The following is a 14,966-nucleotide window of genomic DNA, read 5'->3' as shown; positions in this document are numbered from 1 at the left end:
TTACTATATAAGCTAAACATAAGCCTTTAATACAAATGTATGCTTTTTCGTTTTAACTTTTTCGTGCAAAAGTTTTTTTCGCTTTAAGTAATAAAACGAAAAAACTTTGAAATAAAATATTAAAAAAAATTTGAAATCTAAAGATTTTTTCATCAGATTGATTCGCACTAAAAAGTATGAAATAAAATAAGTATTTAATTTCTTGATTACAATGCTCAAAAATTACAGTTCATCTTAATATACTTATATTTACGTTAATGCTAAAGCAGCCAGTAAAGTTTAAATTAAAAATTTGATAGAAGAAATAGGCGGTATAGTAAAAGCTGTTCGTACTAAACAATATACCGCCTGTTTTTTCCATCAAATTTTTAATTTAAACTTTACTGGCTGCTTTAGCACTAACGTAAATATAAATATTTTAAGATAAACTGAAATTTTTGAGCATTATAGTCAAGAAATCAATTACTTATTTTCTTGGATGCTTTAGCATTAACGTAAATATAAGTATATTAAGATGAACTGTAATTTTTGAGAATTGTAATCAAGAAATTGAATACTTTTTTTATTTCATACATTTTAGTGCGAATCAAGCTGATGAAAAAGTCTTTAGATTTTAAATTTTTTAAAAATATTTTATTGATTTATTCAACTGTTTCTTATGTGCAGAAAAATTGGTTCCCCGTAATATTGAAAAAAGTGCTTACAACTATTTTAACTTCCAAAACTATTGTTTTATTGCTTCTCGCAAAATCTATGCAAGGCTGCATGCTGCACGTGTTAAAATTACTTTTTTTAAACGTATTTCGTTGAGTTGTTCAAGGGAAAAAGACACCTTTAGTCTTTTAAGAATATATTTGAACAAACTGTTTTACAAATTATAAAAGCTCAATGGATATTAAACATCTTTTGTCAATACATCTTTGAACTAGTGGTTTTTATAGGAACAAATATTCACAGTTGGCAAAACTCATAACAAAGAGTAATTGGAACACTTTTTTCGTCAGACATGACATCATCGTCCGGAACAGTCGAAGTCCTTGTCCCAACCGGATGTCTCTTTAGGAGAGTCTTCTATGAGAATGGGATAGACGTCAAAGTTCGAAGCATCGGCATTGTCTCTTACCTGCCAAAAAAAGTAATTTTCAATTTAGTTTGAAATTTCCAATCCGTTCAAAGCACACATTCCAACAAAATAACAAATTCTAAATTAGTTGGCCAAAGTAGAAGATTAAAGTGTCAATAACAAGATAAACTACAAAACTTAGCTTAATTGTTGAATTTTTTCAAGATTATGATAGATGCAAGAAATTATCCAAATAACTTTCAGTGTGTCCAAACAGTAACTAATTTTTTTCTACAAAACAAAAGTATAAAACAGCATGGAACTAGGAATTTCGGGAAGCATTTTGGTTATGTCTACTCCTCCTAGGTGGTGATAGATGTCAGAATTGTATTTATTTTTGAATAGAAACGAGAGATATACATGAAAACACTTCATCAACATTATAATCATTTCAGCTATAAGAAGCCTACTACTGAATATATGCCTCCTCTTCCCCACCTAAGGAAGCTCTGGTAGCTGGTTACGTATAAATATTTAACGCACGGTACAGTAAAACCTGTGAAGTTAACCACCCTTGTAAGTTGACCGCTTTTTTCAGGCACGGAATTAGCCCTTATCATATAAATCAACCTTTGTAAGTTGACCGCCTGTTTAAGTTGACCACTAAAGTAGTGCACTGCAAGTGGTCAACTTAACAGGTTTCACTGTATTGACAAAAAAGTAGCTTCTAAGACCAAACATGGCGACAATAAATATGAAAAAATTGCTAGGATTGAAAATGCGACGCGACCTTCTTATAACTCTAGTACCAAACAAAGAAGATTCTGAATGCAATTAAGTCAACACTTTGCATTTAACTATTTGTTACATTTTGGTTTCCACTATACAAGTTTCATGTCATTGATTAAAACATTTTGAACTTGGAGCCAATTTTACTATGATGAAATCGATTTTTAACCCAAAACTTCCTTCCATACTATGTTGCGATTCACGATTTTATCCAAATCGAGGTTTTCATTCAGAGTAAGTACTTTTAGTGTAGTTGGTCACTTTACGCTAGAAAATTCTACATACAGTATGCTATGTAGCATGAAAAATAAACTGCCCTATAAAACATTCCAAAAATCAACCACAGGTGTATACCTTTTTGAATACTAGCGACGCTGGGGGGGGGGGGGGGGGGGGGGGGGGTCGGACATTCCGGTGTCCCGATTGAACATTTCAAAAATCTGGCAAGCCTAGACTTAACTCAGACAATACACGAGAAAGTCATGGATTCTCATTAAAAGCCACGAGCAGCAATATCAATATATTTCGATAATTTCAATATTCGTGAGCCATACCAGAAGCCAAGCAACACTTGATCCTGTAAACTTTCAGTGAAGGTATTAATTTGCAATGGAAGGACTTCAAATCATCGCAGATTGAACATGAGTCAGTTATCAAAAGCATACTCGAAAAGACTTCGACGTATTAGATCCAACTCACTGCCCTTTCAGTCAAGAGTTTAGCCTAACCTCGGCTCTACGAAGTATTTAAAACGCTCGAATAAATGATAGAAGTAATTAAAACAAATGAGGAACACAGTTTAATACTTAAATACATTTCATCACAAAGAGACAGAAAGAAAACAAGCTATTATTATAAAAAAAGTTTTGTTAAAGAATTACGACTTTTTAAGCATGTGATAGCTTTAAATAGCAAGAAGTTACTTTTGGAACAATTGGAGGTCTAAGTGTTCGATTTTTCAATCCATCCCAGTCAAATCCTTGGAACCATCTGTAAAAGCAATGGAAACAAGTTAAAGTATGTCAGTTCAAAATGAAAGTAGTGTTCACTTCATCAGTAATTACATTATTCGTAAATTCTGAAATGTTTGAATGTATGACGTTCGAATTTTATTATCTTCTTCCGGTAATGAATAAGAAAGTCTTTGCAAAACGAATGATGAATTATATAAATGCAGGTTGTGTCAAAATTTCCTCCGGAGTTTGGAATGCTTATCAAACAAAGGTATCAATATCAATGCAGCAAGAACATTGACTTTACTAGAGAAAGGAACTGTACAGTTGCAGTGTCGCAAAAATTCGATATGTGTACGTTTCTTAAAGAGGCAGAAATCAAGTCTAAACCAAGTTTAATCTCAAATTGTTGAAGGAACTTTGCACTATAGTTTCTAAACTCTTATTAGCGAAACGAAAACGGGCCTTCGTGGCTAAGCAGTAAAAAACTCTTGCTTTACGAGCTGTAGGTGAGACTGGCGTTGTGGGTTCGACCTCACTCAGGTGTCCTGGATGTTATTCCTCTTAATGTTATACAAATATCTTGTTTGTATATTAAAATAAATTTCGAATAAATGTAAAGTCGATTGGTGTATACTGCCGTGTGCGGGTAAAGGGCAGTACAGTCGGATCCCGCTACAACGCGATCCGACTTACGCGAAATGGCTATAACGCGAGTTTTTCATGAGTAATGAATTTTTTTAATGCGAACACAAATTACTTGCCTGCAACATGAAATTTTTCACAAATGAGCGGCGGAGAATTAGAATGGGCTTCGTTGACACTAAATATTGGTTTTCTGAATAGACTTTCATCCCTTTAGCATCACTGAAAGAGGAAGTTCACTCACTGTATTAGTTTAAACAACGCTTTGCTTTAGTTTGTACAAATAACCGCTCCGATTCTTAACTTTTTTTTTTCATTTTACATATGAACGTTGATAAAATACGTTTAACGTTGATAACAAAACCTTCTCCATTTTTTAAATTACAAATATATTTACTATATCTATATTGTTAAGTGCTATAATAATGCTGTAGTGTACATACTGTAAGTACCATACTGCTTTATTTTAAGTTTCTCTCCCCCATTAATCATTGATTTTGTGCTAAATTACAGAATTTTATGTCAAATAATAACGCTTTTTCTAAAATACAGAAAAAGTCGGTTCCTTGTAAAAGATACTGCTATATATAATTAATAAATGGTTTGAAACAATATGAGGGGTATTTACAAACGTCTGAAACAATTGGGTATGCTTATAAAAAATTACTAAACATACCTTGTTCCACAACGCGAAATTCCGACTTACGCGAGGTGTCTTGGAACGCATCCCTCGCGTAAGTCGGGACTCGACTATAACTGCAAATTTTTCATTTTTCATTTTTTTGCATTTTTGTCATCTACTGTACGCTATCTTTATGGTACAAGCTCGTTTATTTGGTTTCCGCTGAAAAAAAAGCGCGAAAAAGACGTCTAATTCCAAAATTTCCCTATTGTTAGTATTGAATCCAAAACGCGTTTCGTCAAATATCTCGAAAACTCATTTCTGCAGATACTGCCGTTTACCTGCACACGGCAGTATATTGGTAGTGATAAAGCATGAACTTGATAAATATTGAATAAACCAGAGGTTCCCAACCGGTGGTTCGCGAACCCCCAGGGGTTCGCGAGGTGCAGGAAGGGGGTTCGCGAAAATTTCGGTGCAATGGCGGATTTTTCCTAGTTTGGTAAAAAATTATAAAATATTCAATTTGCACACATAGTTACTAAATTTTTTTTTTTTAATTTGAAAACGTGCCAAACTCTTGTATTAAGCTCAAAAAAAAAAAAAAAAAAAAAAAATCTTTCAGCGGTTTTATAATCTTGGTTAAAAAGAAATTTTCTCATTTTTTTTCGATAGGCAACAAAAAGAGATATCCTTCCTTTATTGCGAGGCGCCATGCAGAAACGTTGTATTAAGCAGTGGCGGGGATCACGATGACCTTAAAAAAGCGCCATGGCGTGGAGTCAATCAAACAATATACATAATATACATATGTCGAAAAAAATACAGAATTCTCAAACAATGCATCATATTGTATTATTTCTAATCTGGTTGAAATATAACTCGGGAATTTCCGTCGAATTCAGTCATCGAATAGCAGACATGACAGCAAAAGGCTCCAAACTTAAAATTTATTACTGGATTTTACCCATCTGTTCGTTTTCAAAAATATATAACATCAGCATGCTCATAGTTCTGGGGAAATAGTTGTTAACAGACGTATTTAGAGATACTTTAGAGATGCTTGAAAACAAGTGATTTTGTTTGCAATTGGTTTTGCTACGTGAACTTGCTACTCTGTTTGTGAAGTTATAATCGTGTTGGTAATTTTTATGATTTAATAACTTTCTGCTGTTATGGATCGATGGTTGAAAACTGGTAGTTTGGTTGAGCGACAAATGGACAAGCAGTCAATCGATCAACTCTCAACATCAGCAGTAACTTTCGAATCAACACAGGATATTGAAATAGATAGCTGTAATGAACTGCCGCCTCCCCCGACTAAACAGAAAAGTGAACTCGGGGAGAAAAAAGGAAAAAAACGAAAATATGACAGTGACTATTTACAAATGGGCTTTTATTTTCTGGAGAAGAGTCTGAACCTAGACCGCTTTGTCTTCTCTGCAACGAAGTTCTTGGGAACAGCAGTTAGAAACCGTCACTTCTGAGAAGACACCTCGAAACAAAGCATCCGACACACAAGGACAAACCTATCGAATATTTTAAAAGAAAATTGGAATATAATAAAAAGTGTAGCGTCTCTATGTTCCTGTTAGAATCCAACGAAGATAGTAAAATGGCCCTTGAAGCTTCATATCGAGTCAATTATAAAATTGCAAGATCTGGACAGCCACATACAATTGCAGAAAATTTAATTGGACCGTGTGCTAAAGATATTGCTAAGTGTATGCTGGGAGAAAAGTCAGCAAAAAAAATTGACCTGGTTCCGCTACCAAACAACACAGTATCACGCAGAATTACTGATTTGGCAAGTAATGTGGAGAAAGAACTTGTGAATAGAATAAAAGAGAATAATTTTGCGATCCAGCTTGATGAGTCGACTGATGTAGCAAACGCTGCAATATTACTTGTCTATGTTAGGTATATTTTTAACGATACAATTAAAGAAGATGTACTATTTGCAAAACCTTTGAAAACCAACACAACTGGAGAAGCAATTTTCGAACTGGTCAACAGTTACTTTGAAGAAAATGGAATATATTGGTCTTTGTGTGTGGGTGTGTGCACGGATGGTGCAAAATCAATGACAGGAAAATTTGTTGGCTTTGTGGTGCGAGTAAAGAAGATCAACGAGAAAATTGAATGGACTCATTACTGCATTCATAGACAAGCATTAGCATGTAAGCGTATTCCCGCAGAATTATCCGCTACTTTGAATGATGCGGTAAAAATTGTAAATTTCATTAAATCACGTGCCACAAACTGCCGTCTATTTCACGCGCTTTGTGAGGAATTGAGAAGCCTTCATGTTACTTTACTTCTTCACACAGAAGTTAGATGGCTTTCCCGTGGCAAAGTTTTGACACGCTTATTTGAATTGAAGTCAGAAGTCCAAGCATTTTTTGTTGATCATCCATTTCACTTGTCCACTTGCATATTCGATCCTCTTTGGATGCAAAGGCTTGCATATTTAGCTGACATCTTTTCAAAATTAAATGAATTAAATCTATCCTTGCAAGGTGCAGTTGTTAATATTTTCGTTGTATATGATAAAATTGAAGCTATGGCAAAAAAAAATTGAATTTCTGGATCCAATGCCTGGAAATGGGTGAGTTTTCTTGTTTCACTTCTCTTAGTAGTTTTTTATCAGAAAACTCAATGAAACTTGATGAAAGCGTTAAAAGAAATGTATGTGAACATCTGCAACATCTTGAACTAACTTTTGACGAGTATTTTCCTAATAGGCGTAACGTGTCCCTCTCTCAAACAACTGGATACGCAATCCTTTTGAAGGAAACCCATGCTTAGAGAACACCCTGACATTACCTGAAAAGGAAATGCTCATCGAGTTATCCTGTGATAATTCATTGAAAACTACCTTTAAAGAGCTCTCGTTAATTGACTTCTGGCTCAGTGTAAGAAATGACTATACCGTTTTGTCCAAAAAAGTAATTCGAATTTTATTACCATTTTGTACAACATATCTGTGCGAGAAAGGATTTTCCTCCTATACTTATCTCAAAGATAAATACCGAAGCAGATTGAATGCAGAGCCTGATTTAAGACTCAAACTGTCAGACATTGAACCAAACTTTAAGTTTCTTTGTTCCGTCAAACAGCCACAAATATCGCATTAAGGATTTTTTCCCCAATTTAAAGTATGCTTAAAAAATAGTTGGTTTATAAAACTTCTTGTTTATAATTTTTCTTGTAGATGTAGTTTTAACTTTTTATTAATGTTTGCACTTAAGGATATTTTACAATTATATTTTTGTTTATTGCAATCAAATGCTGCAAAAAATGGAAAGCAAACATGCTGTTTTTTTTATTGTTTCTTACATGTTACTAATTTCAACATCAGGGGGTTCGCGAACTTTTTTGCCTGTTCCAAGGGGTTCGCAAAGAGAAAAAGGTTGGGAACCGCTGGAATAAACGAATAATTGAAGGCTAAAAAACAACAGATTTTTTGCATGAAATTGCTGTTTTTTATACTGTCAGGATGAAATTGCAAGCATTGTAACCTACTAATTTATTTTTATGATTTCAGTTTAGAACGCATAGAAAGAAATTATTAATTGATTATTTAATATATTTGTATAATCTAAACCATCGAATAGTTTTTTGAAGTATAAGTCAACTTACACTTACAAGGAGAGGTTACGGTCTCGGAAATTCAGATCGGGATGAGATTTGGCAGATTAGTAGTATCCTGTAAGGGTACTCTCAGGGTAAAGTAATAAAGCGCACTAGCCATAAAATTCCGAGAAAACAGCCTTTAAAGATTTACGCGCAACTTATAAGCTAGTAGAAATTGTTCGTAAAAAAGTGACCGGTGGTCATGTGGGCAGCGCTCTGGGGTACCATGCGACCGATCCGGGTTCAAATCCACTGCAAGTTTCTTTTTTGTTCATTTATAAAATAACTGTTACAGCTTTGTGCAGTTTGAATTGAAGATAATGCGAAATTTTTAAACACGTAAAGCACTTTAATAGAGAAAATGGAGATAAATTAAATCGATACAAGTTAAAAATTTGAATTACAACGGCTACAAAACTACTGTAGAGCTTAATTTATAGATGATTTTTAACAATAATGTTGTTTATTTTATACATACACCAGAAAGATATTTATCATAAAAACATGGAAAACAAAAACTGTTTTGACATCTCGCACAATTTATAAAGCGAGATTGCTTACAGGAGCAACTTTTTTGTGAAAGAGTCGTTGGAAAACATACTTCATTTACATTCAGGGAAATTTCTCTTTTGTCAGAAAGTTTAGAAGTATACCAGGCATATCGAATCATTTTATTAAAAATTGGCGATGACAGTTGATGATGGACAATTGATTGTATTTTTATGCAGTCTTCATGGGTATTTATTTCTCTATTATTTTCAACGAAATACGCGCAATTTTATATACTTTTAATTAAATTCTTTACCTGTCTATAAAAATAGACGTCGCAAGGTTGAACAAGTGGAGTACATTTTGGTGGAATCACTTTAACTGTACAAGTTGGAGATTTTTCATCATCCTGGAAAATTTGGTGGTATAGTTCAGGTTTTGTTTGTTCTCCCCAAGAATCGATAATCAATAGAAATTCTTCTTTTCCTACATAAAACTTCAAGCAACGGTTCAAAAATTCGATGTATAGTCCTGTCGTTAGCTTTCCTGATTTCGAACATGTTATTATGACATTTTTATATTTTTGCGAGTATTCATCAATTGTTTTTTGAATTCGGGGGCCAAAAATACCAGTTACTTCTTGTAAACAAACAAATACAAGGGACAGAAATTTTCCAGACAGGGTAAGAGAATATTGAGTGGTGTATGAATGCGTTACTCTATTCATGTCGTGCCTTTTGACGAAAATAGTTTTACTTCCCTTTTGAGTCAAAGTCCTGTTGTACAACGACTGATACTTAACATAATGGAAAAAGGAAATGGGAATTAAAATATTTTGTCAAAAGGAGGCGCGGATCCAGAGACAGAGGGTCATGGATGGAAGGGGGGGTCATGACTCATCTTTTAAATGACCAAATATAGAATAAAATTGCATTTTTAGGACATATTTTGAAAAAAAAAAATTGCCCATTTCGCACAAAAATTACCCTTTTACCCCTCCCTTTCCGAAAATGACCTCCTCCTAAACCAGAAGCTGGATCCGCCCTTGGTCTGAAGATCGTAAAATAAGTTTTTAATTACTTACCTGTTTGGTCATATTGATAACATAATCGTTTTTGAAATTCGGTTTCAACTTTAACGTCTGGATTACAAAAGTGTCTGCAGAAGCCAAAGTTTCTTCGATCGTCGCAGTTTCTCTTTTTGAAACAAATTTTGTGACTTTTCGTTGACGAATGGCATGCTTCCTTTTGATTTTTTTAATCCAACTGTCAGATGCTTTAAATTCAAAATCTGTAAACTGTCGTGTTGCAGCTAAAGCCCACTGTTGCAAGTTCCGAGCAGTTGTAACTTGTTGATAATTCTCTCGAGCTTCTAGAAAACGATCATATGTCCAAGAATTGATTACATCGTATTTTTCTTTTTTTTAACTGACTGCATATTTTCTTTTGTAATGTTTGTAGATTCCATGTGGGGTGAGCCGTTGCTATGTTCACAACGTTAATTTTGTAATTTAAAGGAAGATGCTCTACCTCTCTTCTTTTTTTTTTCTCTTCTGGTTCGTATTCAGCTGATGAGCTTTGAATTTCGACTTGCTCAAAAGGTTCCTCCTCACAGTTTTCATTTTCATGAGCAAGTTCGTCATCAGTTATAAATATTTTTTCAACCAGCATATCCATAGTACGTTCATAAATTTCTTCGCCCATTAACATTGCTTCACCAGAAATTGAACTTGATGATTCTGATGCAATCAAATGATTTTCAGTAAGCAAGCTCTCGTAATAAACGACCGCATCTTTTAACATTTCAGTGTGCAATGAATTTTGATCCATTTTGCCAACAGATTTTATTTGTTTCAGGGTTACTTCAATAACCGACCATTTCGATTCACAATATTTTAAAAACTGAAATCCTTTTTCATGATATAGAATGTTTCAGTCTAAAATACAGCACAGACGATAAATAAATTTAATGATGAAAACAAATATGAACATTGCAGACGATAATAGATGGAAAATAAAGAGTTGAATATTCAATGTAAAATACAGCAAACGATAAATTTACAAATAACAGAATCAAGCATAGACTAAAAATAAGAGTAGACCGAGCTTTCCCAGACTTGCTGATGAAAAAATTGGTTCATGGATACATCATGTGACTAGTGGAAGGCTTGGCGAAACTTTGGCAGCATGGTTGCTAGATGGCAACATTATCTATAGTTTGGCACTCGACATGTATTTTAAGACGTAATGTGTTTTCATTATAATTTTTTTCCAGGTGCAGGGATTGAACTGTTTTTCTTTTAGTTATGCGTTATTTTGACATTAGTAATTAGCTTTTGATCACAGTTTTCAGTAACTTTTATTTCATTTGGAACTGCTTCAACAGCGTTGGCGTGAACGTAATGGCGTAAACGTTTTGCGTTAACGCAAAAATGTACTAATCGGTATCTTAAATTGAAATTGTAGGTAAAAATCTTACCGTTTTCTGATTCTTTTGGGCGCTTGCATCTTTAATTGCTTAGAGAGTTATTGAAGTTGAATAAAGAAAATGCACAATACTATCTAAACGAAAAACTCAATATATTAACAAAATATTTACAACTTAGAATAACAAATTACAAATCGGACTCCATAAAAGATCATTCTTCCGTGTTCCATCAATTCTATTTATTTTATTTCTCGCGGGCGTTGATCGTCTGCTTAAGCCCGCTGTTGCTAGGATATCCACCAGTTACATGGTTTGGTTTATGAGCATCAAAAGGGTTGCCATAGCTCTGTCTATTCTTATTATTAGTCTATGGAATCAAGGAGCAAAACCATTGCTCGATAAGTACGGTTAGGGTTTTTAAAATTTGGCTACCTGCTTATATGCAATAAAACAACATTCTTACTCATCCACAAAGTAACTAATTATGTATTTATTGCAAAAATCATTTACTTCGTCAAAGTTTATAATATCTAAAAATGTGTAATCACTTATTTGTGAGAATAGTAAATAGAATTTTAATGTACTATCACACATTAAAAATACATCATATTTTTTTAATTAAGTATTACTTTCAATTCAAACTGCAAAAAGCGGTAATAGTATGAAAAAAAAGAAACTTGCAGTGGATTTGAACCCGAAAGTCAGATAAAGGCTTAATTTTCACTATTGTGTAACCTTTCAAACGATTTCTCGGTAAGTACACAGAAAATTCTGGTGTTACCTTACACATAAATTCGTGTAACGTTATGCTATAGTTTCATTACCATCAGTTAAGTTATCCCAGAGCAACGAAGGCAGCTATGATGCCACCGATTTTATGGAATTATAAGGTTCTACAAAAATTTTTACCGTGCTTAAAAAATAAAACTATGCTCTTCGTCGCCCGATGTTTTATTAATTAATAAGAAAAAAAAATTAATGTTTTATTTGATTTTTGCACTTTTTATCAACTAGAGATGAACTAATTGGTGTATTAGAGTATTGTTGTCAATAGCGAAACTCATTTTTGTTCGCCTTCTAATTGTTAAGAAAGTGCAACAATGAAATTTTCCCCTAGAACCTAGTTCAACTATAAATATACTAAAATAACTTTACTTATAATGCTAGAAATACTCGCTGACACCAACCAGCAACAACATTAAGCGCAGTTACAAGAAAAAGTTTACTCCTTTTAAACTTACTTATGCTTTTTGATGTCTGCAAAGCCTCCTTTCTGGTATCCAAGCCTTTCACTGGGGTTTTCCTTGCACAACCTTCGCATTAACGAAACTGCGTTCTTGCTGATGTAGTTGGGAAAACCAAGAGCGTCAATGCCTTTTAAAATGATTTTGTACGTCTTCATTGGATCAAAGGCACAAAAAGGCGGTCTGGAATAACCAAGTTAAGTAAGAAACGGTTTAATCCAAGGAATCACTCAAAGATCCAACAGATTGAGGGGCTGGTAAGAAAAGTGCTAACGGTTAGTTGCATCAAAAGTTTCGAAAGGACGAGGGGACAAACCGATAGATTGCCCATAGTGACACAAACTAGCTACACTACTATAGCAACTCAATTTTTTCAACCAGAACCAATTTTATCTCATTAAGGTAATGTGCTTTTGTAGCAGAAGTACATAAAAAGAAAAATTTTTGTATTTCAAGGAAATCGCACCAAAACTAAAATGCAATGACTTCAAAAACTTCACTGTACATGTTCGTCAGCATCAGGGGTTCTCAATCTTTGAGGCTCTGTGCCCCCATTTGAATACTGAGATGAGTTCATGCCTCCCTCGCCTCTTCCACAAGACTAGACGAAGTGGTCTAAATACGGGTCAACTGCTGAAAATGAGGGAAGAGGGTTGTGCGCAGTCGCAAAAATGGTACCGAATCAATAAACACGAGGAGGCAAAAGCGTAATGAGCAGATGACATTGATAGCTAAAGCACGTGCTTTGTCAGAAACTGTTTTATAAGAACCAATCACTTTTGAAGAATTCAAAACTTTTCAAAGCTTGTACAAGTTGATTTATATCTTTCTAATTTATACAGTGAAGTAAGTGATTTTTATCTTGAAACAAAGTAGATTATATGGGCTTTCTTTTAGTGTACTTGATTTGGAATATTTGTTTGCTTAGTAATGGTTTAGTACACCATAAACTTAAAGTATTTTGTGATCTAAAAACGAGCTACCAATGGTGGTCCAAAAACGGGCTAGCCCGTTTCTGCCCCACCATTGGCAGCCCGTTTCTGGCCGCCCCATTGGCTGGCATTGGTGGCCTGTTTTTAGACCACACTGTTTTCAATATTTGAAAAGTCGTACAGATATTGGGCACACATTATAGCCATTGTCGTGTAGACCCCCCGAAGTGAGGGGTAAAATAATCGGACGGCAGCCGTATCGTATAGTGTGTACGTTGAACCCAGGCCGGAGTCTTGCAACCACGACAATCGCAAGGACTCCTCGACCAATGAAGCGAAACTCGTTAAGTGTGAGAATTATATGACGGGGACCATCAGACTTAAATGACATCATCATACAGGTCAAGCACTTTTAAAGATAACTTAAGTTGGCACTTTTAAATTACGCAATTACAGAAATAAATTGGAAGTGTCTCACCCATCATGTGATCTCGCTTTGCAGGCCCGCTGTAATCCAAACATGAAAAGTCCACACAAAGTTTAGAATGGTAATTAAGGAAGTTTATTAGCACATCAATGAAGAGCGTCACAGATATTGGCTCACAAGCCGTGCGATGCCCGGTCGGCAGCACTGGGGCGAAATATCTTCAGCACCAAATAATAACACTTTATCAATTCTAACTTAGGCCATCATAAAATGAGTTTGGGCACAAACACCCAAAAATAATGTCAAGCACACACATACAGGCATGATTGGGGCATAAGGAACATCCCCAGCTCAAAATCGGGAAGTTCGGCCAGACTCTGCATAGCCGATAACGGGAAACGACTCATCCGTTAAAAAAAACAAACCTGCCCCGCGCACGTCAGCATTGCACGGAGGAAAATTATGAACTCCCGAAATATTCGAGCAAATTACGTGGCAAGCGAAAAAGTCCGTTACACCGATAACAAAAAGGGTGATCGAAATGCACAAATCAAAACTCTTAAACAAAACATTACCATATACGGCAGCCTATGAACACGGGGAAAAAGACACTGGCGCCACATACGAAATAACCGTCTGTTGTGACGTCATCACTATTCTAAAATCACAGACCGGGTTAGATCAAAAGTTCGCTCTGAGGAAATCTGCGCGAAATCGAAACAAACGAAAAAATAAGGGAATCCAATGTGGATTACACCACATTTCCCCCTTTCGACAAAGTTTTGAAAAAAAAAAAAAATTTGGTCAAACAGGAGAAGAAAAAAAAAATCCTCAGGTACAACTAGTACAAATAGGCACATGCACACATCAGAAGCTGTAAAGAAGCCTTTCACAACAGGTGTAATCACAAAAAAAATGTTCAATAGGTTGTCAGAAAAAAAAATTGTGCATCGAAATTCTCCTCAAGCCACGTAATCATCAAAATGCTCAAAGAAGGCACAACACAGGGCACACAATTATGTACGATAGCTCTAATTTGCAAACAAAAAAAAATAAATTGGCACGTGCTGCTCAAAATTTTAACACTTCCGATTGAGCCTCAAAATTTTCCCAAAAGAGCATCAACAAAAAAAACTTTTTTTTTTCTTAAAATTGCCAAAATTTTCAAAATCAACTATATACAATGGCATCAAGCATGTCAAACAATTCAAATTTTCAAATGCCAAAAACAAAAAGAGAGCAAAATGGCCAAAAATTTTCAATTAAAAAAAACTCTCTTTCAAAGGTTTTCCAAAAAGGCCAAAACATGCCAAAAGTATCCTGATCAGTAAAATATCTTTTCACTTTCATTCATCTCCATATATACAAGGATACTCAAACTTTCAAATTGGCATTTTACAACAAATATTTGATGCATTAAATTTTTATCATGTCATTTCACAAAATCAAATTCAAAATTTCATTTCCAAAAGCCCTGCATCAAATTCAAAAATTTTCTTCAAATTATTTCAAAATATTTACACATCATGCAATCAAAATTATTCATATGCAATTCTCTTTAAACATACAGTGTTTCAGCTAACACAGAACATGGGTGCATTAAAAATTTCAATCAAAAAACAATTTCACTTCTCAAAATGCACAAAAACATTTCAATGGTACCAAAAAAATGTACAAAATGGCCATATATCAATTTTTGCAATATTTACCATCACTAGTGAATCCGAAAATCAAAAATG

General features: G+C 34.5%; 1 protein-coding gene across 1 annotated transcript in view; it reads right to left on the bottom strand.

Annotated features, from left to right (window-relative positions):
• Positions 1-845: 845 nt before the first annotated feature.
• The window catches only part of LOC129218513 (cGMP-dependent protein kinase 1-like), a 32,662-nt gene continuing 18,541 nt past the window's right edge, over positions 846-14,966 (bottom strand). Inside the window, exons 4-6 of the mRNA XM_054852801.1 lie at positions 11,866-12,051; positions 2,776-2,842; positions 846-1,123 (exon numbers count right to left, since the gene is read on the bottom strand). Coding sequence (XP_054708776.1) covers positions 1,013-1,123; positions 2,776-2,842; positions 11,866-12,051 — 364 coding nt within the window. The 3' untranslated portion in view covers positions 846-1,012. The remainder of the gene's footprint in view (positions 1,124-2,775; positions 2,843-11,865; positions 12,052-14,966) is intronic.

This window comes from Uloborus diversus, chromosome 3, assembly GCF_026930045.1.
Source record: "Uloborus diversus isolate 005 chromosome 3, Udiv.v.3.1, whole genome shotgun sequence".
NCBI classification, from domain to species: domain Eukaryota; kingdom Metazoa; phylum Arthropoda; class Arachnida; order Araneae; family Uloboridae; genus Uloborus; species Uloborus diversus.
The sequence above is the reverse complement of the archived record's forward strand: the minus strand, read 5'-3'. Positions and strand labels throughout refer to the sequence as shown.